The 24386-nt window shown below is 47.8% G+C and overlaps 2 protein-coding genes across 14 annotated transcripts; both read left to right on the top strand.

Annotated features, from left to right (window-relative positions):
- The first annotated feature begins 494 nt into the window (after nt 1-494).
- On the top strand, nt 495-12675 carry LOC147240353 (major histocompatibility complex class I-related protein 1-like). 3 transcript variants are annotated; one of them, XM_086193484.1, is made up of 9 exons: nt 539-853; nt 959-1097; nt 3233-3499; nt 6351-6629; nt 8281-8571; nt 8968-9066; nt 9550-9571; nt 9670-9739; nt 9871-12675. In XM_086193484.1, exons 2-8 carry the CDS (start codon nt 1022-1024, stop codon nt 9713-9715), a joined length of 1080 nt encoding a protein of 359 aa, XP_086049610.1. In that variant the 5' UTR covers nt 539-853; nt 959-1021; the 3' UTR covers nt 9716-9739; nt 9871-12675. The 3 variants fall into 3 exon arrangements, with proteins under 3 accessions (XP_086049612.1, XP_086049611.1, XP_086049610.1); XM_086193485.1 differs by lacking the exon at nt 9550-9571 and having other exon boundaries at nt 538-853; XM_086193486.1 differs by lacking the exons at nt 8281-8571; nt 8968-9066; nt 9550-9571; nt 9670-9739; nt 9871-12675 and having other exon boundaries at nt 495-853; nt 6351-6658.
- A 1148-nt stretch (nt 12676-13823) lies between these two features.
- Nucleotides 13824-21923, top strand: LOC147240352 (major histocompatibility complex class I-related protein 1-like). 11 transcript variants are annotated; one of them, XM_086193458.1, is made up of 8 exons: nt 13824-13932; nt 16881-17147; nt 18412-18690; nt 18963-19253; nt 19722-19820; nt 20294-20311; nt 20690-20765; nt 21078-21916. In XM_086193458.1, the coding sequence occupies exons 2-8, from the start codon at nt 17024-17026 to the stop codon at nt 21136-21138; spliced, it is 948 nt and encodes a 315-aa protein (XP_086049584.1). In that variant the 5' UTR covers nt 13824-13932; nt 16881-17023; the 3' UTR covers nt 21139-21916. The 11 variants fall into 11 exon arrangements, 9 of the variants coding, with proteins under 9 accessions (XP_086049584.1, XP_086049586.1, XP_086049585.1 ...); XM_086193454.1 differs by lacking the exon at nt 13824-13932 and adding an exon at nt 14006-14358 and having other exon boundaries at nt 20690-20808; nt 21078-21918; XM_086193452.1 differs by lacking the exon at nt 13824-13932 and adding an exon at nt 14010-14358.
- Nucleotides 21924-24386: the final 2463 nt, after the last annotated feature.

Below are 24386 nucleotides of genomic sequence, written 5' to 3'. Positions count from 1 at the left end.
TACGTGAGGTGCCTTGTGTTTGGTGTGAACTGTCACATGACCAGAGATGTTTACTTCCTGGTTGGAGCTCAGAGAGGAGGAACCCTGCCCCTGAGCCTCCAGGCAGAAGGTCAGGAAGGTATGGTGACATCAGCACGGGACAGAGAGACTCCGCTCACCATCTCCAGGTGTCTGCTGTTGACGTGTGGATCAGCCATGACCCTGCGTGGTTCTCTGAGGTCACAGAAGGAGGGAACAGGTTGACATGTTGAGACTTCATCATGATACAGAGACAAAATCTGATATCATGAAATAATAACAGGGACAGGTTGACATTTGAAGGGTTGGAAGGCCATAAAACAGGCTCATGAGAACGTTCTAGAAGATTCCAGTGGGAAAACGCTGCTGAGTGGCGCTGACAGAGTTTTGAACGTGTCAATGACATCTGTTTCCAGTCCGTTTGTATTCAGAGGCGATTGAGCCTCGCGGTCCACCCGAGGAACAGCAGCAGGGTGTTAGCCACTAGGGGGAGCTCTTCACCACATTATCACCACACTTGACACTCGATTGGTGGTCGGTGATCGATATTTGGATCAGGACAGTTGATCGATCCCGGTACAGAATTCAAGAACGGAGTAACTGCGTGTCCAGAGTGGTGACGAGTTGCTGACGGAGACTTTTAACCCCCCAGGAGAACAAAAATCTCCATTTTAAAACCTTCACCAGTTTTGAACATCAGGTTCTGATCGCGCTGCTACAAACCTGACGGTCCAGAAACCCCGGATGAAGCCCAGGCGTCTTCTCGTCTCGGTTTAAACGCTCAAATAAGAGGAAAATAACTCCCTTCTTTCGCTTTCGTTCCTAACCTGTAGCGGTGAGTTCTACCGAGCTACAAGTGACGTCAGGGTTGATTCTGAATTGTCATTGGCTCACATGGAGGTTTTATGTCACCACATCTCCGTCTGAACGCTCATTCCAGGTTTGGTGCTCGATCTGGAAGCTCCGTGTGTGTCGACATCAACTCCTGCGTGATTCACCGAAGATGCAGCGGCGACAGGCGACCATGAACACCGCCACCTTCCTCCTCCTTGTTGCGGGAGCACAACACGCAGCTGCTGGTGAGTCCGGTTTGCTTGACCGTCCGTTGATGGGAAAGAAAGAAAGTGTCTGGAGACTCCGAAGGTCCCGGGACTCCGTTACAGATTACTGACGTCTTCAAAAGTAACGAAACCTTCACGTTAAAATTCACGTGTTCACCGCAGCTCGACGTCATCTTTGAAGGCTTCTTTGTCAAAGACTCAGGTTTATTTAACAAGAGATGATTTAGTGTTTTACTGTCAGGATCTGAGGCTCTTCACTGTTATTACTAGTATTGTTGTTAATATTATTATTGTTAATATTATTATTGTTATTATTATTGTTGTTGTTGTTGTTATTGTTGTGTTTAAATTCCTGATCAACACCTTCAGTCAGGATTGAGAGCAAAATCATATCAGCTGGAAGAACAGAAATCTAACATCAATCAGCTCTCCACTGTAAAAAGTGAGGCTAACAGAAACTCTGCTGAATTTGTAGAAATGAAAGTGGAGTGAATGAAGAAAACTGGCCTGAATATTCAACATCTCCTCCATGTTTTACTCATCAAAGTTAGAAAAATTCACCCAAAATCTGGATGAGAGGAGAAACTTGGCGTTACAATTTGGGATCAATGAATCTGGATCAGTGACGGAGGGTTCACACTGGATCAGGTTTGCTTCTTCTTTCTGGCTGCATGAACATCATGGAAACCAGGGGTGTCCAAAGTATTTTAGTGAGGGCCGAAGACAGAAAAATGAGCGGGGCGGGGCCTCACACTGGAGGAGACGTACCGAAAGCGGACTTGATTTCAGACAGCAGGGAAGCGTGCAGCGTCCACGCTGGGTGGTTGTGTCCCAAACAGGCGGAGCTTAACACAGGAGGCTCTACAGGTGTGGCACCAGCCGTTCTTTGCCTTGTAGGTTCTTGTTCTGTGTATCCAGACCATGAGCAAGATCAACTAAAAAGGCCAGGTCTGCCAGGCGCAGAGGTACCGTCCCCCAGCTCAGGTGTTCCTCACCTCGCCCCGCTGGACAGTCCTGGCTCCCAGTGCCTCTTGGTGATTGGACTGTTCTTCCTGACAGCCTGACCTCCGCTCTCTTTGACCTTTTGCCCAGTTGAGCTCCGTCTTCTCAGCTGCCTCTGACGCAGCTTCAAAAATATCTCCACCCGTCGTCGTGCCCTGTTAGGCTCATCGTATCAAGCAGTTCCTCCGTCCAGCAAAAATGTATCGTCTCCTCCCCGCTCAACAATCGCACGCCGTCCAGTAAAAATCCAAAGCTCGAGCTTTGTGTCTCAGCTGAAGTTTCAAGTTCGCTGACAAGTCCCTGATTGGCCGCATCACTGTGTTTGTGGACAGGCCCACGTTGTGGACTTCCTGAACTTCTTCCAAGGACATCGACTTCATAGCTGCCGTTTTCCTGTGTTTTGTGAGCATGGAAAAACAAACTTGCTGAGCTTGACGGCTGGCCGCCATTTTGTACGATGTGTAGCTCCGATGTTTGGTCTCGTGGTGTCGACGGACATCAAACTCTTCCATCACATCAACATCTTCTTTATCAATCAAACCCATTCTTTTTCCCACCGTGTTTGAAATCTTCTCCACTCACTGCCTATTTTGTCTTTCTTTGCCATTTCTGGTGAAAGTTTGTCTTGGCTTAATTTTGTTTAGTGGGGAAGCACCGTTCCGTGGCTGGCTCCATCTAGTGTTGGAACTGAGAAGTGCAACAGAGTTGAGCTCCAACTTCTTGTGCGGGCCATGTTCAATGATATTTTCAGAATTTGCTGCGGGCCAATAAAAACCGGACGAGCCGTAGTTTGGACACCCCTGATCTAAACAAACCTCGGCCTCCGGAAACACGAAGCAATGAACTCAACGTTCCAAACTTGAGGAGCACAAACCTTCCTGGGAATTCTGGTCCTCAACGAGAAGTGAAGCTGCGTTGGTTTCCTGTTTGTGCGTCCGGTTCAGGTTTCTAGCGGTGTTTCTGCTGAAGCCTAGAAAATGGAGTTGCCGACGGAATCGTCAGGAACACCAGACGTCCTCCTTTATTTGTCCGCTCGTTGATTCAGAAACCTCGGCTGGAGGCTCTGCAGATTTGGTTCTCAGGAAACTAAAATGAAAACGTGGTTCATGAGACTGCAGGTTTGAAAATCTTCTCATTGTTCTTCCTGACAGTGACTCATTCCCTGAGGTATTTCGACACTTCGTCCTCTCAAGTCCCAAACTTCCCAGAGTTTGTGAGCGTTGGTTTGGTGAACGGAGTTGAGACGGTTCGTTTTGACAGCAACATCAAGAAAGCAGAAGCCAAGGAGGACTGGATGGAGCGAATCACAGCCGACGATCCAGAGTACTGGGAGGGACAGACTCAGAAATTTATTAATGCCTGGCAGGTCTACAAAAACAGCATTGAGATTTTAAAAGAACGATTCAACCAAACTGGAGGTTTGTGTTCACACACACACAACAATACACACATGCATATACACACAAACACACTCTAACACAAAACAGATACACACATACAGACAGATTCACACACACGAGTACACACATTAAAAAACACACACATAAAGACATACACACACAGATAAACACAAACGCACAAATAAACCTAAAAAAACACATTAAGACACACACAGATACACTCTCACACACACAGGTACACATGTACACACATACAGACACAAACACACAGATACACAAAATATAGAGACATAAAGATACTCACATATACAGTCACACACAGATACACACAAACATGCAGATGCACACGCGAGAACACACAAACACTCACAGATACAAACACAGCTTCACACACACTAACACACACAGCAGCACACAAAAACAGATGCACACAACAGTAGTCATACAGTCACACATATACAAATACACACATACATAAACAGAACACAAAGAAACACACATGAATACACGTTAAAAACATGGATGTACATGAAGACATACACACTTAGTTACACACACAGATACACAAAAAATACACACAAAGATACTCATACAGTTACACACAGATACACAAAAAATACACACAAACATACTCATACAGTTACACACACATACACAAACATGCAGATGCACACAAGAACACACAGATACAAACACATGTACATTCACATATACACAAACACACAGCAACACAAAAAATTATACAGATACACACAAACACACATACAGATACACACATACAGTTACACACACACACACATGGGATGCACACACATACAGATACACGAACACACAAAGATACACACATAGATACACACGTGGAAACACTCACGCAGATACACACTACAGTACACATTCAGACACACACATACAGTATAGGCACACAAATAGATACACACAACAGTAGACATAAAGTTACACACATACAAATCTACAGATACACACAAGCATATATACACACATACAGACGCACACAGACATACTTTCACACACATGAATACACATATAAAACATGGACACACATAAAGACATACACAGATACACACAAACTTACAGATACAAACACACAGTGACACAAATATACACAAACACATACCAACACAAGAAACAGATACAAACATACAGATGCACACAAACACACACACACACACACACACACATATATACAGATGCTGAGGGATGCACACACATACAGATGGACACACAAAGACATACACACTTAGTTACACACAGATACACAAACGCACAGATACACACAAATCCACATGAAACGTAGACACGGATATATCCTCACACTCAGATACACAAAAAATACAGATGCACACACTAGAACACACACAAACCCCTACAGGTACAATCACAAAGCTAACCACAGACACAAACACACACAGCGCTACACAAAAACAGATACACACAAATACACAGAAAACATAGACACACATAGACATGTGCTCACACATAGTAATACACAAAAATACAAACATATAAAGATACTCACATATACACTTACACACAGTTACACAAACACTGATACAATCACAGCCACACTCACATATACACAAACACAGCGACACACAAAACAGATACACAAACACATAAAGATACACACTAACACACAGATACACACATGCAGAAACACACACATTCAAACACATATACACACTACAATACACATAGAGACACACGCACACATACATGCGCGCACATACAGATACACACAATCATACATACAAACTCAAAAACATACACTCACATAAACATGAAACACATAGACACACAAAGACATACACACAGTCGCACACACAGATACACACAAACACACAGATGCACACTTAAAATAACACAGATACACAATCACTTCCAGATACAAACACACACAGCTACACAAAAAGTGATACAAACATACAGATACACACATACAGGTACACACACTGAGGGATGCACACACAACAGATACACAGATAAATACATGAATACACACGTTAAAAACATGGACAGATACACAAAATATACAGACATAAAGATACTCACATGTACAGAAACACACACTCACATGCAGGTACAGATACACACTACAATACACATACAGATATACACAAACACACTGGGGGGGATACACACATTTTCAGATACACAAACACAGATACACACATAAAGACACACATGCACACATACAGACACACAGCAATAGACATACAGTTACACACATACATATATACACATACATAAACGCACAAATTTACATACAAACACAAAAGCAGATACACACATAAAGATATACACACGTTCAAAAACATGGACACACAAAGGCATACACACTTACAGTCATACACACATACACATAAAACATACACACTTACAGTGACACTCATGCATACACACACACATGCAGATCCGTACAGATACACACAAAGATACTCACACATACAGTGACATACAGATACACACAAAGATACTCACACATACAGTGACATACAGATACACACAAAGATACTCACACATACAGTGACATACAGATACACACAAAAACACGTACAGATACACACATTCAGTTACACGCACATTCAAATACACACACACATAAAAACATGACACAAAAACAGATGCACAAGTTCAGATGCACACACACACAAAGAAACACACACACAAACCTAAATATGAATACACACATGTAGATACACACACATAGATATACACACCTGCAGGTACACACCTCCCCCAGTGTGGACCAACTGGTCTCTGTGGAGCAGGGAGTCTGTGCTGGAGGGGGACCAGCTGGTCTGGATCTGACTCTGGTTTACTGCAGGTTCTGTCTCTGTCTGTCTCTCAGGGGTCCACATTTACCAGAGGATGTCCGGTTGTGACTGGGACGATGAGACTGGAGAGGTCACTGGTTTTAACCAGTTTGGTTACGATGGAGAAGACTTCCTAGCGTTTGACCTCCAGACGCTGACATGGATCGCTCCAAACCAGCAGGCCTTCATCACCAAACTGAAGTGGGACAATGACAGAGCTTGGATCACACAGAGGAAGAACTACCTCACCAAGATTTGTCCTGAATGGCTGAAGAAGTACGTCAACTATGGGAGGAGCTCCCTCCTGAGAACAGGTAGAGTCACATGACCTGGCGTGTGTTCCACGATGTGCGTCACTCAGGCCGCAGCCAGCGGTTCTTTCAGTACTCCAGTAATCTATCAGTTATTCTGCTGATTGATCCAGGAGGCCGAGGAGAAGTGTTGCACCTTTGGCTTGTTTTTTTCCGGTGGCGTTACTTTGCTTCATTTCAGAGCAGCGACGCGACACAAAGAGAAAATGAGACAAATCTCTGAAATGGACAAGAATGAAACGCCGGTGTAAAAGTACTGAGTAAAGTAACTTCACTTTGACAGTACTTTCATTGACGTTACTGTAGTTTTTACTGAAGTACTAACAGGGTCCTACAGGGTCGGCTCACCACGCCACCTTTTCTCCTCTCATGAGTTTGTGTGTCTGTATTTAGGAACCAGAACCACCAGTAAGAGAGCGCCAAAGTCCAACAAGAGCAACTAAATGGTGACTTAAAATGAAAAGGAACCAATTAAATGCTGGGTTCTTAAATTTAGAAGGAGGGGTCAGTAACGGATGTGAGTCGTTCCTGCGTCTCAGCAGGTCTGGGATCAGTGCTTCAGGGGCTCTGTGGCTCAGTGCCTGGTGTTTTATTGATGGTGGCCTGCCACACCAGAACTCTGGCACCAGGACAGGACTGTCTCTTTTTGGAGATGCGCTCCTTTCTCCGTCTGACTAGAAGGAAACGCTTCATCAGCACAACTGTGCTCAGATTTGTGTCCGTCGTTTCTGCCGAAACGGTCAAACTCAGGCGATGTCCCACGGGTCTCAGGTTCCCTTCGAGGCACACACGCACACACAAACACACACACACACACACACACCCCAGTCTTCCTGTCAATCCAACAGCAGCAGGCTGAGGACAGCAGGACGTTACACTGCAGGGTTTCACACACACTGGATTTGTGCGGACACTCTGGTTTTGTCATTTTTATTTCCTTCATCAGTGGGAGAGGACGAGGGCGCGTGTGACTGATGAGTCATCAGTCGGCCCCCCCTCACCTGGTGAGGAGGTCTGACCGTTTCTGACAGAGACTCCGACTCTCCTGTTTAATGGAAAAGCCTCCTTATGGAGTTGTTTGATTGTGTCAGCTCACCTGGGTGGCGCTGATGATGTCACTGACCATCACGTTAGTTCCCACTGTTTTAATGAACTCCATCATCAACAACGAGTCTCCTCCACCTGCAGCTCTGCTGTGGAAACTGAATCGTGGCTGAATTCATGCATGGAGACACAGAGAAAGGCCTTGGGTTTTAGGGCGACTTTATGAACCATCCTGCTGATGAAGGAAGTCACCAGAGCAGACGTGTGTGTGTGTGTGTGTGTGTGTGTGTGTGTGTGTGTGTGTGGAGGAACTGCATTGACTCAGAGAGGAGAGCCGCCACAGCTGTGTGATCATCAACGTTATCAAAACTTCAACTTAGGCTCCTCAAAGCTCCGGTCTTAAATAATTCAGCTGTTTAAGACTGAATTTCAGGCAAAGCAGAGTTCAGAGGAATTTTAGTCATGGAGTTCCTGGAGGAAGTGTTTCAGCCCTACCTGTCACTCCTCCTCGCCCTTTTCTTTCCTCCCCTTCATTCCTATCAAGCAGGAACGCCACCAGTGGGACGTCAAGTTAAATCAACCATCATCTGTGTTTGTCTTTTCCCTCCAGAGCTTCCCAAAGTCTCTCTCCTCCAGAAGTCTCCCTCCTCGCCGGTCAGCTGCTTCGCTACAGGTTTCTACCCCAACAGAGCCGCCATGTTCTGGAGGAAAGATGGGGAGGAGCTTCACGAGGACGTGGACCTGGGAGAGATCCTCCCCAACCACGACGGAACCTTCCAGATGGCCGCCGACCTGAAACTCCCACCTGAAGATCAGGGGAAGTACGAATGTGTGTTCCAGCTCTCGGGCGTCAAGGACGACTTCGTCACCAGGCTGGGAAAAGACGCCATCCTGAGCAACGGTGAGATCAGAATCAGTGGAACTCATTCAGGAGACGTTGCTTCCAGAGGTTCACAATAGAGGCGCTCAGAGTTCCAGATCAGGCTCAGCGCTCGTCTGGAAGACTAAAATGAGGGTGGAGCTCCTCCAGGGTGTTGCCTGATGGATCTGGAACCTGCCTACCCCCCCTGCTGCTGGGCAACATTCATGCATTCACTGCTGACTTGTTTGGTCCACACAGAAATCTAGAGGTGACGTTGTGTGGAGTCAGGGTTTTCAGAATTGTCACATGATGGCCTTCATTTTCAAGGCAACGCCATTTCACTGATGACATCATTTGCAGTGACATTTTCATTGAATGTTTGGCGTCGACTAGTTTGTACAATTGTGACCATTTTTGTTGGATTTCCCCCAACAGAGAAGACGGACATGACCATCGCCATCGCTGTCGTGGTGGCCGTTCTCGCCGTCGTCGTCATGGCTGCCGTTGGATTCGTCATTCACAAGAGGAGGAATGGTGAGAGGCCTTAGAGCGGCTCTTCCCTCTAAAGAGAGCTTTGCCTTTCAAGCGCTCACAAATGAACGTGTGGAGGTCCTGGAGAAGCAACTCAGGGTCATCAGTGCTGCTTCACGCCAGCAGCAAACCTGAGTGTTGTTGTTGTTCTGGTTGCTTTGTTTGAGCACAAATCAGAGAGTCGCTGGGTTTGTGAACACAGGAAGACCTGGACCACATCGGACGATGGGCCTGAGGGTTTAGAACCGACGCTTTTGGAGGCTTTGGTGTTTGATAGCAGTTAGCAGCCATGGATAGCAGTTAGCTTCAAGCTAAATGTACATGTCTGGGAGAGACGGGATCAGAAGAAGTCATGTTGGGTTTGAGAGAAAGTTGGAGGAGATTCATCAGTTTGAGAGAGGCAACTGTCAGCTGGAGCAGCGCCGCTGTTTTCTGGCGTTTGCAGCTTTTGAGAGTTTAATTTTTTTGTCTTTCTTTCCATTTCAGACAAACGCCCTCCGACTCATAAGTAGACGCTGCTTTTCTTCTCATCCAGTGGGAACTGGGAAGAAGGTTTCTGTGTGGTTTCTCTGGTTGTGAGCTCACACCGTGTCTCTGACCCCACAGCTATCAACACCCCCGAGGTTCTGGAGGAGCTGAATCCCAGTCCTGAGTCCTGAACCCACCACTGCCCAGCGTGAGTTACCAGTCGCTCTAAATGGTTTCTTCATGTTTACGCTCAAAGAAAACCTCTGGCTGGACAGGAGGTTTTCACAACTCAAGGATTTTGCCTTCCGTTTGATGTGTTTTTATCTCCTGTCTCCTCAGGTCTTTGGCAAATGTTTGTCACTGAAGAAAGAGAGACGCCATCACATCCTGGCCGTCTGCAAACTGGGACTAAACTGGGACTAAACTGGTTCATAATCAGAATAAATCATTGACGTGTGGGTTTGAAAACTCCTCTTGTAGCAGGAGGTTTTTACCAAAACGAGATAAACAGAAACTGCATTTTTGGTCATCAAAGAGTTGAATTGAAAATTTACATAAAAAATTCCTGTTTTCAGTTATTTTTAATCAATTATTGGGGGAAAGGGATGTTATTGATATGTTTCAGTGATTTTTGGTGGTAAAAGCAAAGTGATATTTAGATTCAGTGAAGAGGAGAGGGATTCTAAAACATTTAAATCATCTCACGCTAACAGTTCTCGCTTCTGCAGTTTTTCTGGTAGGTTTTGTTGTCGTTCTAAAACAAAAGCATGACGTCAAGTCCTGCTGCTGGCCTTCATCACAACATTCAGGCATCGCCCTCATGGCTGCACAGGTGTGGGGTTCAGGTGACGTCACGGGACGGGGACTCGCATCCCAGATCTGCTGGTTTGACTGTTGGCAGGAAGTAGAGGAGGAGATGAGCTGGAAGGATGGAAGTTGAGGAGTGGATCCTGAGGGAGTGATGTCATCATCCCTCGGCAGACGCCTGCGCTCTCCCGGTGACCCCGAGGTCGTTTTCTTCATTTTTCCCCAAAGAAAGCCCAGTTTTGGTGGATCCGGATCATGAGAGGTTAAGGGGTTATTAGATTAATAGGATCTTATCAGATCTTCCAGGATCAGCAGAAAACCCAAATCCTGTCCACCTCAACTCCACATTGTTGATGGAGTGAAGCTGCCGAATGGCTGAAGTATCGTAACGACACACTTGTTCAGATGTGAGATGACAGCGAGGGAGGGATTTGCTGCGTTGGCCGCCTCACCTGCTCACAAACATTTACCTGAACATTCTTCTCAAAAATGATCCACCAGATTGATTTGGTTTGAACCAGAAGTTTTCAGGTTTGATTTTTTTTTCTCTCTCCCTGTCAATCGAGGTGTTTGGTTTCCAGTTCTTCTGTCTAAGGGAAGTCAGTTTTAGTGTGTGAGCTCGTTCTGGTGTTCCTGGAGTGGAAACGTGTCAGTTTGAAGCGTCTCCATGTGTTCCAGGATCTGGGTGTTCTTGTCTTTCAGGGACCTGTAGATGAAGGCGAGCAGAGCTCACAGTTCCTGGTCGTCTTGTGGTAGAAAATGAATGTCAGTTGACGCTGCACTGCTGGATCGCTTCTTTCTCTGTTGTTCTGCTGATTTTAAAATGAAGTCCATCCTGAGCGTGATGCAGCAGCTGTGGAATCTCCGTGTTCTACTTCGGGCCCAGCACTCAACCGTGCGAGAGCCCTCGCGTTTTTGGGTTTCTCCTTGAGCTCTAATCCCGTTTTGGAGGCCTTTCCCATGTTTGAGACTCGTGTGATTTCGCACATGAATCAGGTGTGTCAGATCGGCGTGTGTAATATGTCTCGCTCATGGGTTTCTTAAAAGGCCTCAACGGTGCCTTGGAGAGACTCAAGTCATAGTTGGATCTGGGTGAAACGACGCAAGTTTGATAAACATCCCACCCTGAACGCATGTAGGGCTGAATATTGAGTGTCGGTCATAGCGCCCCTAGTGGCGACAGGACATTCTCTATTTTACACTGAGAGGTTCCCAGGATAGGGTCGCGCTGACATCCAGTCAGGAACCTCCAAACACCTGGGGGATGAACCACGGTGAACACTGAGTTTGTGAGACATGCTGAGGCTCTGGGGTGGCCTTCACTGGGAAACAGGAAACAGGAACTACATTGTGGTCGAGTCATTTCTGCACACACTTGTGAATTTCCCACACAGGTGTGCAGAAATGACTCACCGGTGCCCCCTGTTGGTCTCATCACCTGTTATTCTCCATTGGTTCACTGCCAACATTTGGAATAACAGGAGTATTCAGTGGAAGAAAGAGAGCTTTGTAGAACCAAACTTGGGTGAATAATGGCATCGTTTTGGTGTCACATCTCATGAGAACCGATGGTGAGTTGTTAACGTTGGAGGAATTTGATGCCGCGGTCCCGCCAGAGGGACATCATGTTGTCCATGATGCCGTCCCTAGGAATGGGTCGCAGCTCCTTTTGGGTTCTAGAACTCAAACCCATGTCAGCTCCAGTACGCAGCTTTTTTTTTTTTTTTTTTTTTTTTTAGAAACAAAGTGATTAGGAACCTGTGGACAAATGAATCTGTTCCTTCAAAAATTTGTTGGAATTCTCGTTACAGTGACAGACTGGATAAAAGTGTGGCTGACCGGGGACAAATTTGGTCTTAAGAAGGTTTAGGAGGTGTCTTTTTGTAAAACTACACGTAGAATTTATCCTGCCACAAAAACGAGGGAGGGATTTGAAACTGACCGTAGGTGTGAATGTGAGTGTGAATGGTTGTTCGTCTCTGTGTGTTGGCCCTGCGATGGACTGGCGACCTGTCCAGGGTGAACCCCGCCTCTCGCCCGTAGATGCTGGGATAGGCTCCACCCCCCGTGACCCTTAGTAGTAAGGAATAAGCGAAAGACGACGATGGACCCCACGTTTCACTGTCTTTTTGAAGAGGCTGCATGGTTGTTTTGATTCCTTAAAACTTAGGAAAATGTTGAAAGTCCCATTGCTCTGAGTGTTTATCAGCTTTTACTTCTGACTGAAAGACGAACACTTCATATTTTATTTTGCTGTTCTGCTTCAGGTTTGTTTGAATGTACCTCCTACATGGAACATCACGCCCAGCTCTGAAATAAAAAAAGCTTTTAAACAAATGTGCCTTTTGAATTATTAATTGGCTGCAGGGTGGAGCAGTGGTCCTCACTTTCCCTCACAGCAGGAAGGTTCCAGGTTCGAGTCCCGGCTGGAGCACGGGGTCTTTCTGGGTGAGTCTCCATGTTCTCCCTGTTCCTGCTGGGTTCTCTCTGGTACTCCAGCTTCCTCCACAGTCCAAAGACATCAAGAGGGACCAGGTTAATCCAGACTCTAAATTGACCGTAGGCGTGGCTGGGAGAGCCAATGGTTGTCTGTCTCTATGTGTTGGCCCTGCCATGGACTGGTGACCTGTCCAGGGGGAAGGCTGCTGGGATAGGCTCCACCCCCACCACCCCCCACCTTAACAAGAATTAGCGGAAGACGATGGATGGATGGACTTTGAAATTTGATGAAATAAAAATCCTTGGCGATGCACTGTTGTTGAAGACTGACTTCAGGTCAAGAGGTGACGTCACGTTGTGGTGGTGGGTTTTGATTTTTCACCGTGACCATCGAAACTCACACATCCTTGGTTGGCACAGCCACCACGAAGAGCTGTAATAACGGGTTCACACACACACACACACACACACACACACTCTCTCTCCCAGGAGCAAGCAGTCACTGATGTGAAGGTTTGCCTCACCTGGGTGCTCGGGTGTCAGGAGGGAACAGCCAAGATCTGCGTCTGGCAGCAGCTCAACATCCTTCCTACCAAGGAGTCCAGTTAGGTAGCAAACATTCTCTGACAAATTTATCAGGGGGGTTAAACTGATCAACTCTGTCCCGACCAACTAAAAGGAAACGTGTTTTACGTGATGACAGTGTTGTGGGGGTGAGAAAGATAGACCCGCCATGTTTGTCTCATCCAATCCCTCATAAAGACGTCCCTTTGAAAATATGAAAGGACATTTCTCCATCTCAGCTCTTCCTACGTGCCAGATTTAACTGGGACAACAACTCGTGTGGATTTTGTGAGACTGACATTGAAAGGGTGAACACATGTTCTTGGTATGTGCGCGTGTTTCGGAATTTTGGTTTATTAACCATTCTTAAATTAGGCTCCGCCCTTTGAACTGGATGTCTGTCAGAGTGGTAGTTCAGTTCAAGGAGAGGAACTTGGACTTCCTGGTTTAACAATTTGGTGGCAAACACCTCCAGGTGAAGCCCCGCATCAGTGGCTGGGAGAACGATCCCCAGCTGTCGTAAAACTCCTGTCACATGACTAACAGCGACGCCCAGAGACGGTTTTCTTCGAGAATGAGAGCCTCCCGGTGGTGATTTCTTTCTGTTCTGCTGTTTATCGTTTTTGTTTTTCTCTTTTATTGCTAGAAACTTCTTCAACATCTGCTACGTTCATGTGGGAAGGGAGCCTTCAATGTTTCTTTTTTGAAGAACAAAAACAAAGCATCCTTCCTCCATGGTCTCCAAGTGGTCTTCCTTGGTCTGATGAACGTCCCGCCCTGCACACACCTTGAGGCTGATATTGCCTGACAACCTGAGCGGCTGAGTTTTACCGAGTTACAAGTGACGTCAACCCTCAGCGTGAACTCTCATTGGCTCACATCTCGGTTTGTTTAAATTCGTCCAGCGTTTCAGTCCAAAGTTTAGACCCGAGGCGTGACGTCAGTCTAGAGACCCATCGAAGCTGCGGACCACCATGACGCCCTTGATTCTCCTCGCGTTCCACAGCGTGGCGGCCGGTGAGCGCCTTGTCTCGGAAAGTTGGTCGGTATTTAACGGAAGGAAAATGTTAAAACGTGTAACGGGATCGGTGTTCGTCTTCCGGCTTCGGCGGCTGTGCTTGTACATGAGCCGGTATCAGTCCTGGGGAGACCTCCTAGCGCGACCCGGGGAGATTCAGCAGGTGCACAACGTCAATCAATAAGTACGGTGGCCTTGAAGGGGAAATCACGACGTTTTTGGTTACGAAAAAGGCGGGACAACAACTTGTCGGTGATTGGACAGACACCCTGGCTACGCTTGGACTTCATTTCCTCTTTCTGCTGCGCAGTTCCTCTGAACAGTTGTTAGAGCCAGTTTCTGGCTGAGCGCCATTTGCGATATTTCTTTTCTTGTGTGCTTACATTTCTTCTGCGATGCGTTGAGCATCTTTCATGTCTCAGTCTGGTGCCTCAGAGATGCATTACCCATGTTGGCCAGTAGGTGGTTGAGCCTGTGCGCGTGGAGGAAATTGGTTACCTGTCAATTAAAGCTCTATGCTTCCGGTGACAGTCAGGTGGGTTTGCTATCGGTGAGCGTCCTAGCTTTGACCATCAGGTCGCTCCCATCGTTGTAGGATTTGTAGAGTAGAACCTTTAGTGTAGTTTGAATTAGTCGGAGTGTAAATAAATCACATGTTTGATTACTTTTGCAAATGGACGCTGTGGAAGTGGGTTCCTTTTGTCAAACACGTTGCCTGATGGACGCGTCAGTCTTGTGTTTCGTAGTAGTAGTAGTAGTAGTAGTATTTCAACAAATATGTCCTCCAACACATTCTTGGTAATCATGCAAGGACACCGAGTGACGTGTCTTCTGACTGCAAAACAACCAACTACAGCGGCAGATCAAACGGAGCACCAACCCACCGTGAAGGCGTCCCTGCCATCATCGTCGTCGTCTTCCACTCATCCGTTTGGTCCGGGTCGCGGGGGCAGCAGCCTCAGCAAGGAAGCCCAGACTCTCCTCCCCCCAGCCACTTCCACCAGCTCTTCCGGGGGAATCCCGAGGCGTTCCCAGGCCAGCTGAGAGGTATGATCCCTTCAGCGTGTCCTGGGTCTGCCCCAGGTCCTCCTCCAGGTGGGACATGCCTGGAACACCTCCAGAGGGAGGCGTCCTCACCAGATGCCTGAACCACCTCAACTGACTCCTCTCAACGTGGAGGAGCAGCGGCCCTCCTGAATGACCGAGCTTCTCACCCCGTCTCTAAGGGACAGGGCGTCCGTGCCGTACCGCTGATTTTCTGGGGTTCACCTCTCAAACTGTTGAGATCTTTTATTAAAAAAAGAAAAGAAAAAAAAAAGTTTGAGCGCAACTCGGCAGCAGAAACAGGAAATGACACCCAGTCGTCTCTGTCCAATCACAAGGAAGGTGTTGTCCTGTTGCACTTGGACCTTCAGGGCCACCGTAAAAAACAAGTCCGTCAAAGTGAGTGAATACAAATGGAGGATGGACGTCCTCCTGTTGTATCAGGACTTGAACTTCTCAGGAGGGTCAAAGTTGCCATCGATCAAGGCAGGTTGATTTATGACTACGTCACGGCGAACTGTCAGCAGGAGCAGAGAACCGATATTGACGGGTTCGTGTAATTAATGAACTGACATTGAGTTCATGAAATCTTTAGAGATGAGAAGCAAAAAGGCCTGAATCAGAACAAGAATTCAGCCGGACCGGTGATTCCTTCTTCAGGCCAAGGAGGGCAGTCGGGTCTCCCAGCAGCTGCAGCCTCCTCCACTTCCTCTCCTCACTGGATGCACCTCCTCTGGTTCTCCTTCTTTCATCACTTCAGGGCTTCACAGATTCGGCCATGTTGTGTGTGTGTGTGTGTGTGTGTGTGTGTGTGTGTGTTAGTCCAGTGATTAAGCCGCCACCGGCTACTGGTGAAATGTGAAGGCGTGTACGCAAAAACAATGTTGTCAGTCCCGTACGTTCAAATTCAAAGGTACTGCTAATTTTTTAGAACCCTTTTAAGAAAGATTAAGTGGGTTTGAGCTGGGATTTGATCCCAGTTTTAGCAGAGCTCGTCCGACACACGACTCACTCCACCAAAACCATCACGAGATTCTGTTCATGAAAGGAAATCCCCGACAATGAGTGAGCAGGGGTTGTTCTGTATGTAAATGTAATGGCTCCCAATTGAGGGGAGAACCTTTGACCCAAAATGGTTGCAGAATCAACTAAAACACAACGTGGAACTCAACTTGTTGCGTGTGTCTTTGTGCACTTTTGCCATTTTCAGATCCAGGACACTAAAGTCAAGTTTTGCCCCCCATTGAGATTTCTAGGAGAATTTGCAGCAAACATTCACCGCGTTGATGTTGTATTTATGATGGCGACGTCGCTATCGAACGATCTCGTGTGTCCGTTCTTTTTTGTTTTGTTTTTTTTTGACTCAGAAGAATAAATTCTTCAGATGTTTGACTGCAGCTTCTGTCCGTTGTTCAGAAAACGAATGTAGAACCATTGTTCTTGCATCTCCCATTTCAAAAGTTGTTCTTCCTGACAGTGACTCATTCCCTGAAGTATTTCTACACTGCGTCCTCTCAAGTCCCAAACTTCCCAGAGTTTGTGGGCGTTGGTTTGGTGAACGGAGTTGAGACGGTTCGTTTTGACAGCAACACCCAGAGAGCAGAAGCCAGGCAGGACTGGATGGAGCGAATCACAGCCGACGTTCCAGACTACTGGGAGGGGGAGACTCAGGGATTCATTGGTGCCTGGCAGGACTTCACATCCAACATTGAAATCGCAAAAGAGCGTTTCAACCAAACGAAAGGTACACACACACACACACACACACACACACACACACACAGTCCATCCCGTAATAACCACACAGAAGAATGACACTTCATCTCCGCCAGATTACATCAGATGACGTCGCTCCATCATAACTCGATGCGGGAACCTGTTTACCTCAACAGTTTGACAACACACAGCTGATAGAGGGGCGTGGCCACCCGGTTTCTCAAACTAGGGCGCGGGAGTGTAGATGGGACATGGACTGCTTCTGTTGGGTCCCAAAGACGCCAGGGCCTGACAGACAGCAGGGGTGTTAGCAGGTCCAAGTGGCATGACCAGGTACTGGTGATGAGCGCAGGGAGCGTTGGGTGCTGCTCCCCCAGCTTCACCCCTCCCTTGTTCTCAGCAGGTGATGTGCAGCTCCTAAATCCGGTTCAGTGAAAGTCTTTGCAGCATTTTTGTTAGCGTTTCAGGGAAAGACGGGTGCAGCCACTGAGTGCCGTTAGTGACCTTCTATGATAGCCTGCTGTCCAAAGGCTGGTTGAAGTAGAAAGTGTTGAGGCTCAACTCCTTGAGTGGACGAGTGTCGCCAGTACGGCTCATCGGCGCCCTCTCCTCCACCGTCAGCGGCGAGCCTGGTGTTTTAACCGGCGGGAAGCAATGGAGCAGCCCAGTTGATCAGAGCAGGAAGTGAGAAACAAAGAGGTGCGTATCAAAATAAAACAGGAAGCACTTGACAAAGAACACAAGGAGAAACTAAAAGGTAGCTTGACTATCAAGAGACTGTGTGACCCAGACTACTATCAGATCACACCCAGCAACACACACACACACTTCTTGAGTGAAAGGAGGACCGAGTGTGTGTTCCTTACACCTGAGATACGCCGGGACCGTCCGCAACGGTGACGTCAGCAGGCAAAGCTCCAGTGGAGCAGACTGGTGGGTGTCAGGAGGTACCGTGAGTCGCATTGGCCGTGGAAAAGCCTACCAGCACCACACTCGCAAGCTAAGCTAACGGACTGAAACACGTGTTCAGCAGCACTGCACCGCTCCTCATCCCATCTCCTCCCTGGGTCTTGTCCTCTGGTGACCGTCAGTCCAGGTCTGACGGGGGTCTGCTAGTCAGGACTCCGCTTCAGCGTGTGTGTTCCTGCAGCTCCCATCAAGCTGCACCACCTCCCCCAGTGTGGACCAACTGGTCTCTGTGGAGCAGGGAGTTGTTGTTGTGCTGGAGGGGGACCATGTGGTCTGGATCTGACTCTGGTTTACTGCAGGTTCTGTCTCTGTCTGTCTCTCAGGGGTCCACATCTACCAGAATATATACGGTTGTGAATGGGACGATGAGACTGGAGAGGTCACTGCTTTTGATCAGGATGGTTACGATGGAGAAGACTTCATAGCGTTTGACCTCCAGACGCTGACATGGATCGCTCCAAACCAGCAGGCCTTCATGTCTAAACTGAAGTGGGACAATGACAACGCTAGAATCACACAGAGGAAGAACTACTTCACCAAGATTTGTCCTGAATGGCTGAAGAAGTACGTCAACTATGGGAGGAGCTCCCTCCTGAGAACAGGTAGAGTCACATGACCTGGCGTGTGTTCCACGATGTGTGTTCTTTTGCCTCCTGTGTTTCTGAGCAACAGTGCCATCAGGATCAGTGAGAACATCCAGAGTCCCACTGTGTCCCCGTCTCTCCTGGCCTCTCATCATCTCTCTGCTTTGAGCTCTCAGTCTCCGCCACCTTTATTCTCCATTTTCTCTCTTCGTCTGCTTCCTTCTTGTCTTGTCACTCCTCCTCCCTCTCTTCCTGCGTCCCTCACCCTCACCACCATCTTTTCCCTCCAGAGCTTCCCAAAGTGTCTCTCCTCCAGAAGTCTCCCTCCTCGCCGGTCAGCTGCTTCGCTACGGGTTTCTACCCCAACAGAGCCGCCATGTTCTGGAGGAAAGATGGGGAGGAGCTTCACGAGGACGTGGACCTGGGAGAGATCCTCCCCAACCACGACGGAACCTTCCAGATGGCCGCCGACCTGAAACTCCCACCTGAAGATCAGGGGAAGTACGAATGTGTGTTCCAGCTCTCGGGTGTCAAGGAGGTCCTCGTCACCCGGCTGGAAAAAGACGCCATCCTGAGCAACGGTGAGATCAGAATCAGGAGTGGTGAAGGAGAAGAATCAGACAGCCACACAAATCTCAAATGAAAGGAATTCTCGTCAGCCTTGATTGTGTTGGTGCTTCCTGTCCAGTGTTCACTCTCCTCTGACTCCTTGATCGTGGAACCTCACTTTAAAGATTCTAGAGGTGCAGGACAAACAGATTTGAGTGCATTGACTTGAGTTTTAGGAGATCCAGAGATGGAAAGAACCGGCTCAGTGTCTGGAGACGTCAGTGAATCAGTCAGTGTCTGACAACATGGAGCACAGACCAGCATTCAATCACCAACAAGCGTAGATGTTGTGGTCATCAGGAGCCCTGCGGTTCAAACTCAAATCCACGGCAGGACTCAGATGTTCTCTGTGTGATGGGGATCTGATTAAATGCTCTTCCCTTCTAATCAGCTTCATTCAGGCTCTGGCTGACTGTTTTGGGGGATTTTTGTCTCAACAGAGAAACCCGTGAACACGTCCACCATCATCATCATCGCTGCAGTGCTTGTTCTCGCCATCGCCGCCGTCGTTGCAGTCGTGGTGTACAGAAGGACGCCAGGTCAGAAAAGACCTTCTCTGTGTTTCTGGTCTGAACTTTAATGTTGGACTGTCAGTTGATTCTTTCATCCAGGTTGCAGAAGTGAAGCAAACTCCATGTCAAAGCGTTGAAATGTGTTTAAAAAACCCAAACCAATCACAGAGTTCAAGATGAGGTCCATGTTGATATCTCATCGTCAGTGCATCACTCTCCCGTCCTTTAAGGCCGACCAGTGGTTTTTCTGACCTGATGAACGTTAGAGGTGTGTGTCTGCTCGTAGCTGGAGGGCCGCTGGGCAGGTGTCCCCCTGTTGTGGCTGCTTTTTCTCTCTGAGTGACTGTCGCCTCTGTTTTGCGATGGAGGGACGGCGGATCAATGGAAACCTCCTCAGGCTCATAACCTCAGAATGAGTCAGTTGTGTGTCTGGGATCAGAAACGCGTGGAGGAACTGAAGGCTCACACGCTGAAATGGTTTGTTTCTGCTCTGATTTCAGCCGACGGCCCCCGACGTGGTGAGTAGAAGACATTCTATCATCTCAGACCCAGCTGACCTGTACGGGGGCCTGGAGGGGCCATGGAGGAAAAAACTTTCGTGTTTGGAGGACGCAAGACTTACCTGGTCCCCTCACTTGTAATAATTTGTGGCCTCAAGATGTAAAAAGTCACCAGGATTTAGTTATTTCAGAGCCCTTGAACCAGGTGCATCTTGTGTGGCCTCAAGCTAAAAAGATTTGGGCTAAAAGATCTGACTTTTTTTAGCCTCAAAATAACTAAATTAAGGGGACAAATGATATTTGGTCTTTAAATGATGATGAATTCTTTGTAGGAGTCAGCAGTAATTCAGAGCAGGTCACATGACTTGGTGTGTGTGTGTGTTTCTGATCTCACAGCTGCTGACAGCGACTCGGAGCTCTCTGACAAACTGAATGCTGAGGCCTCAGTGACCAACGTGCCACCCTGCACACCGTGAGTCCCTTCATTCGGAACCACTTCCTGTTCCTGTTTGCTGGTAATTCAGATGTTCTGTATGAATGTGAAGATGCTAATTTCAGAAGACACTGAGAAACCAAACTGAAGTGACTCAAGAGTCGTCCTTACTCGCTTCACTCTCTGAATGCAAGCGCATAAACCACCTGAATTGAGAGATTCTAGCTGTCCTAGCATGTTAGCGATTATTCCTTCTTCCTTCCGATGCTGTTTGATGGATGTTTTTTCATTAACAGTTGGGCGAAGTCTTCTGCAGGTTATTTCATGGAGTCATTTTTCTGTCTCTTTCAGGCGTGAGGATGATTTGCCCACTGGAACAGCCGGTGACGCCGTGACAAGGAGGAGTCAGTGAAGGACAGCTGCTAATGACGTGAGGGCTGGAACGCCGCGTATCTGGATTGCCGACATGTGGTGGAGTCGGTTATGGACGTAGCAGACTCAGAACCATGAGGCAGCACACGTGTGTCTGGTTCAGTGTTTTTGTGATCGATCGATTGTATTTAAATGAATTCAGGATGCATGAAACAGTTAAAAAAAGCGCTAAGAACGGTTCATCAAGTCAGTCATGAAACAAAAGTGAAAAGAGAGTTCATTTACAGAGAGATGAGCTCTGAACGGAGGAACCCTTTCATCCTTCACGCTTTGAAGTCGATGTTAACTTGGTTGAAGTTGTGAAAAGGTTCAAGTGTTGAAGTCACGTGAGAGAGGCTCACATGGTGGAAGACGGCTATGACTGTCGCTGACAGATGAGTTCACCTGCGCTGGGACTGCTCTGCCTCCACAGGTGTCGCTCACCATTGATGAGTCATGCCTGCAGAGGCCAGAAGGTGGAGCTCTCGGCCGCGACTCTTCATTCTCCGCGAAGCTGCCAAAAGGGTCATCGCCGTCCGGGAATCTTCATTAATATTCCCTCTCTCTCAGATGTGCTGCGAGTGTTGATGCTCCGGAACGTTAGAGTTGTTTTGTGTGTGTTTGTGTGGACACGTTGACTGCGTTCGGAGTGTTTTGAGGCGCTGTTTTGATGTTTGAAGCCTGACTCAGATAAGAAACGAGGAACTTAACGGAGACGAGAGGCGGCGGCGTGCATAGCTTGATTATTTAAAAATGCATTTAATTTTCTATCATTAAAGTTCTTTCTTGAAACATTTGTGAACCCACATTATTACTTTTAATTACAAAGGCCTGGGATAAATACCTCCACACAAAACAACCAAAATGTGGACATTCAACAGTTTTACTGATAACAACGCAGCCAGTCGGATCATGGCGGTGTCCTGGCAGTGAGACAAGCCAGAAAGCAGTCCCACAACCGCCTGGAGTCCTGGACATCATCATTGATCCTAGCCAGCGTGGGTTCATGTCATTTTTAATAGCTGGAGAGGATCTACTTTTCCACGGTCTGAGGATCGCTCCACTCCTGCCTTCACCGCTGCAGGCTCATGGTTTGATGTGTGGGTGTCTCTGCTTGGTCTCCCAGTCGGCAGAATCTCGGCCATGCAGGAATCGCTGAACCCTCCCGCTTCCCCATGTGTTGTAGAACCTTTTTACCAGAATGGAGGAACCAGCTTTTGTTCCCAAGTGGCCTGCAAAACTCTGGCTGTTTCTGTCTGGCATTTCCAGCTGAGGTTGTTGGCCACCAAACCCATCCCGTGAGGCCCAGAAGGGCTCAAATAAAACCTGTGTCCGAGCCTGAACTGAGTCAATTTCCCCAGCCTCCTTCATCTATCTCCCAGTATTTGATCATGTTTTTAGCCAAAGCTCATCACCCAGCTCCTTCTGCCAGGGGATCCTCAGGTTTGTACAGATGTAAAACAGCTGTCCTGTGTGCTGTGCCAGGTCATTCCAGACTCCAACACTGGGCTCTTATCCTGAATGAGTTGGCCCTCAGTTATACCGTCTCTGATCTGGAGGGACTTCCAAAAACTATCTCTACTTTCCAAAAGATGTTTTTGCTGAAGTTCAGAAAAAGAAAGTCAGACTCCATCTGAATTCAGGTCACCTGTCTTGTGTGTCCCTTTCATGAGCCGTGGGTTCCAGTGGACGGTCCTTCCACAGCAGGGCTGTGCCATGCGGAGGCGTCTGGTTGTCTCCAGCCTGGCGCGCCACGCATCCTGTGTGCTTCTCCCCAGGTTCCCCCAGGATGAGCCACTACTGGGTTTGAAGAGCAACCCTGCCCACGAGTCGCTCAACCAAGTGAGAGCACAGCCGAAGGCTTGGAGGACCTTGGAGCCCCTGCTCAGTCCTGGTGCAGCTTCCGTCCAGCGCTCAGACAAGCCTGACATTGTGGAGCCGCCCCTCCTCTGTCCCTTGATGACCACATTTTCTCCACGTTGATCCTTGGTCTTTTCAGTGCATTTAATTTTCATGATCTCAGCTCATGTTTAGTATTGGAGAGGACAGTTTCAGGTGTATTTACCTGTTCTATTTGAATTGACCTGTAAAAGCAAGAATACGAGCAGCAACTCTACATCCCCGTACCTCTTTATGAACCTGTTAAAGGCCAGGAGAACATCAAAGTGGAAGGTGGACATGAAAACGCACCACATCAGTTCACCTGGCGGGAGTTCCACGTGTGAACTCCTGCCACAGGAACCACATGAATGTGATGAGGAGGCTGGAAGCCCAGCGTAGCTCCTGATTCACCACCGTGGAAGCAAACGCCGCTCAACAGCAGCCTCAGGTGTCCAGGAGCACAGGTGTGGAGTTTCTGCAGTGGAGCAGTTTTTAGTGAGCAGACGCAGTTGGCTTTCGTTATCGCAGAGATTTGATCTGATGAGCCGCTGAGGTTTGAACGCGCTGACGCCCCTGCAGGGCTTCGTGTCTCTGGTTGTTGTTTCACCGCCACGCCGACGCGATGGAGACGTCTGAACCCAGGAGATCCCTGAGGCTGCAGATCCTAAAGGTTTACAGTTTTTACCGACTGGTGATCGGCGCGATTCCGTCAGATCCTGAACCAATAAAGAGCCTGCATGAAATACGTGAGGTGCCTTGTGTTTGGTGTGAACTGTCACATGACCAGAGATGTTTACTTCCTGGTTGGAGCTCAGAGAGGAGGAACCCTGCCCCTGAGCCTCCAGGCAGAAGGTCAGGAAGGTATGGTGACATCAGCACGGGACAGAGAGACTCCGCTCACCGTCTCCAGGTGTCTGCTGTTGACGTGTGGATCAGCCATGACCCTGCGTGGTTCTCTGAGGTCACAGAAGGAGGGAACAGGTTGACATGTTGAGACTTCATCATGATACAGAGACAAAATCTGATATCATGAAATAATAACAGGGACAGGTTGACATTTGAAGGGTTGGAAGGCCATAAAACAGGCTCATGAGAACGTTCTAGAAGATTCCAGTGGGAAAACGCTGCTGAGTGGCGCTGACAGAGTTTTGAACGTGTCAATGACATCTGTTTCCAGTCCGTTTGTATTCAGAGGCGATTGAGCCTCGCGGTCCACCCGAGGAACAGCAGCAGGGTGTTAGCCACTAGGGGGAGCTCTTCACCACATTATCACCACACTTGACACTCGATTGGTGGTCGGTGATCGATATTTGGATCAGGACAGTTGATCGATCCCGGTACAGAATTCAAGAACGGAGTAACTGCGTG

This window comes from Aulostomus chinensis, chromosome 22 (genome assembly GCF_037954235.1).
Source record: "Aulostomus chinensis isolate RoL2024-O1b breed Wild chromosome 22, RoL_Achi_v1.0, whole genome shotgun sequence".
In the NCBI taxonomy this organism is placed as follows: Eukaryota; Metazoa; Chordata; class Actinopteri; order Syngnathiformes; family Aulostomidae; genus Aulostomus; species Aulostomus chinensis.
Note: the sequence above shows the minus strand (reverse complement) of the source record. Positions and strands in the feature narration are given on the sequence as shown.

Bases quoted from the DNA above. Each gene is read 5' to 3' on its own strand.
- LOC147240352 (XM_086193452.1), top strand. From the start codon at position 14,316: ATGACGCCCTTGATTCTCCTCGCGTTCCACAGCGTGGCGGCCG. The intron at 19,254-19,721 runs GTGAGATCAGAA...TTGTCTCAACAG, and splicing joins AGACGCCATCCTGAGCAACG to AGAAACCCGTGAACACGTCC. The intron at 20,766-21,077 runs GTGAGTCCCTTC...TGTCTCTTTCAG, and splicing joins AACGTGCCACCCTGCACACC to GCGTGAGGATGATTTGCCCA.
- LOC147240353 (XM_086193484.1), top strand. From the start codon at position 1,022: ATGCAGCGGCGACAGGCGACCATGAACACCGCCACCTTCCTCCTCCTT. The intron at 9,067-9,549 runs GTGAGAGGCCTT...TTTCCATTTCAG, and splicing joins CATTCACAAGAGGAGGAATG to ACAAACGCCCTCCGACTCAT. The intron at 9,572-9,669 runs GTAGACGCTGCT...CTGACCCCACAG, and splicing joins AAACGCCCTCCGACTCATAA to CTATCAACACCCCCGAGGTT.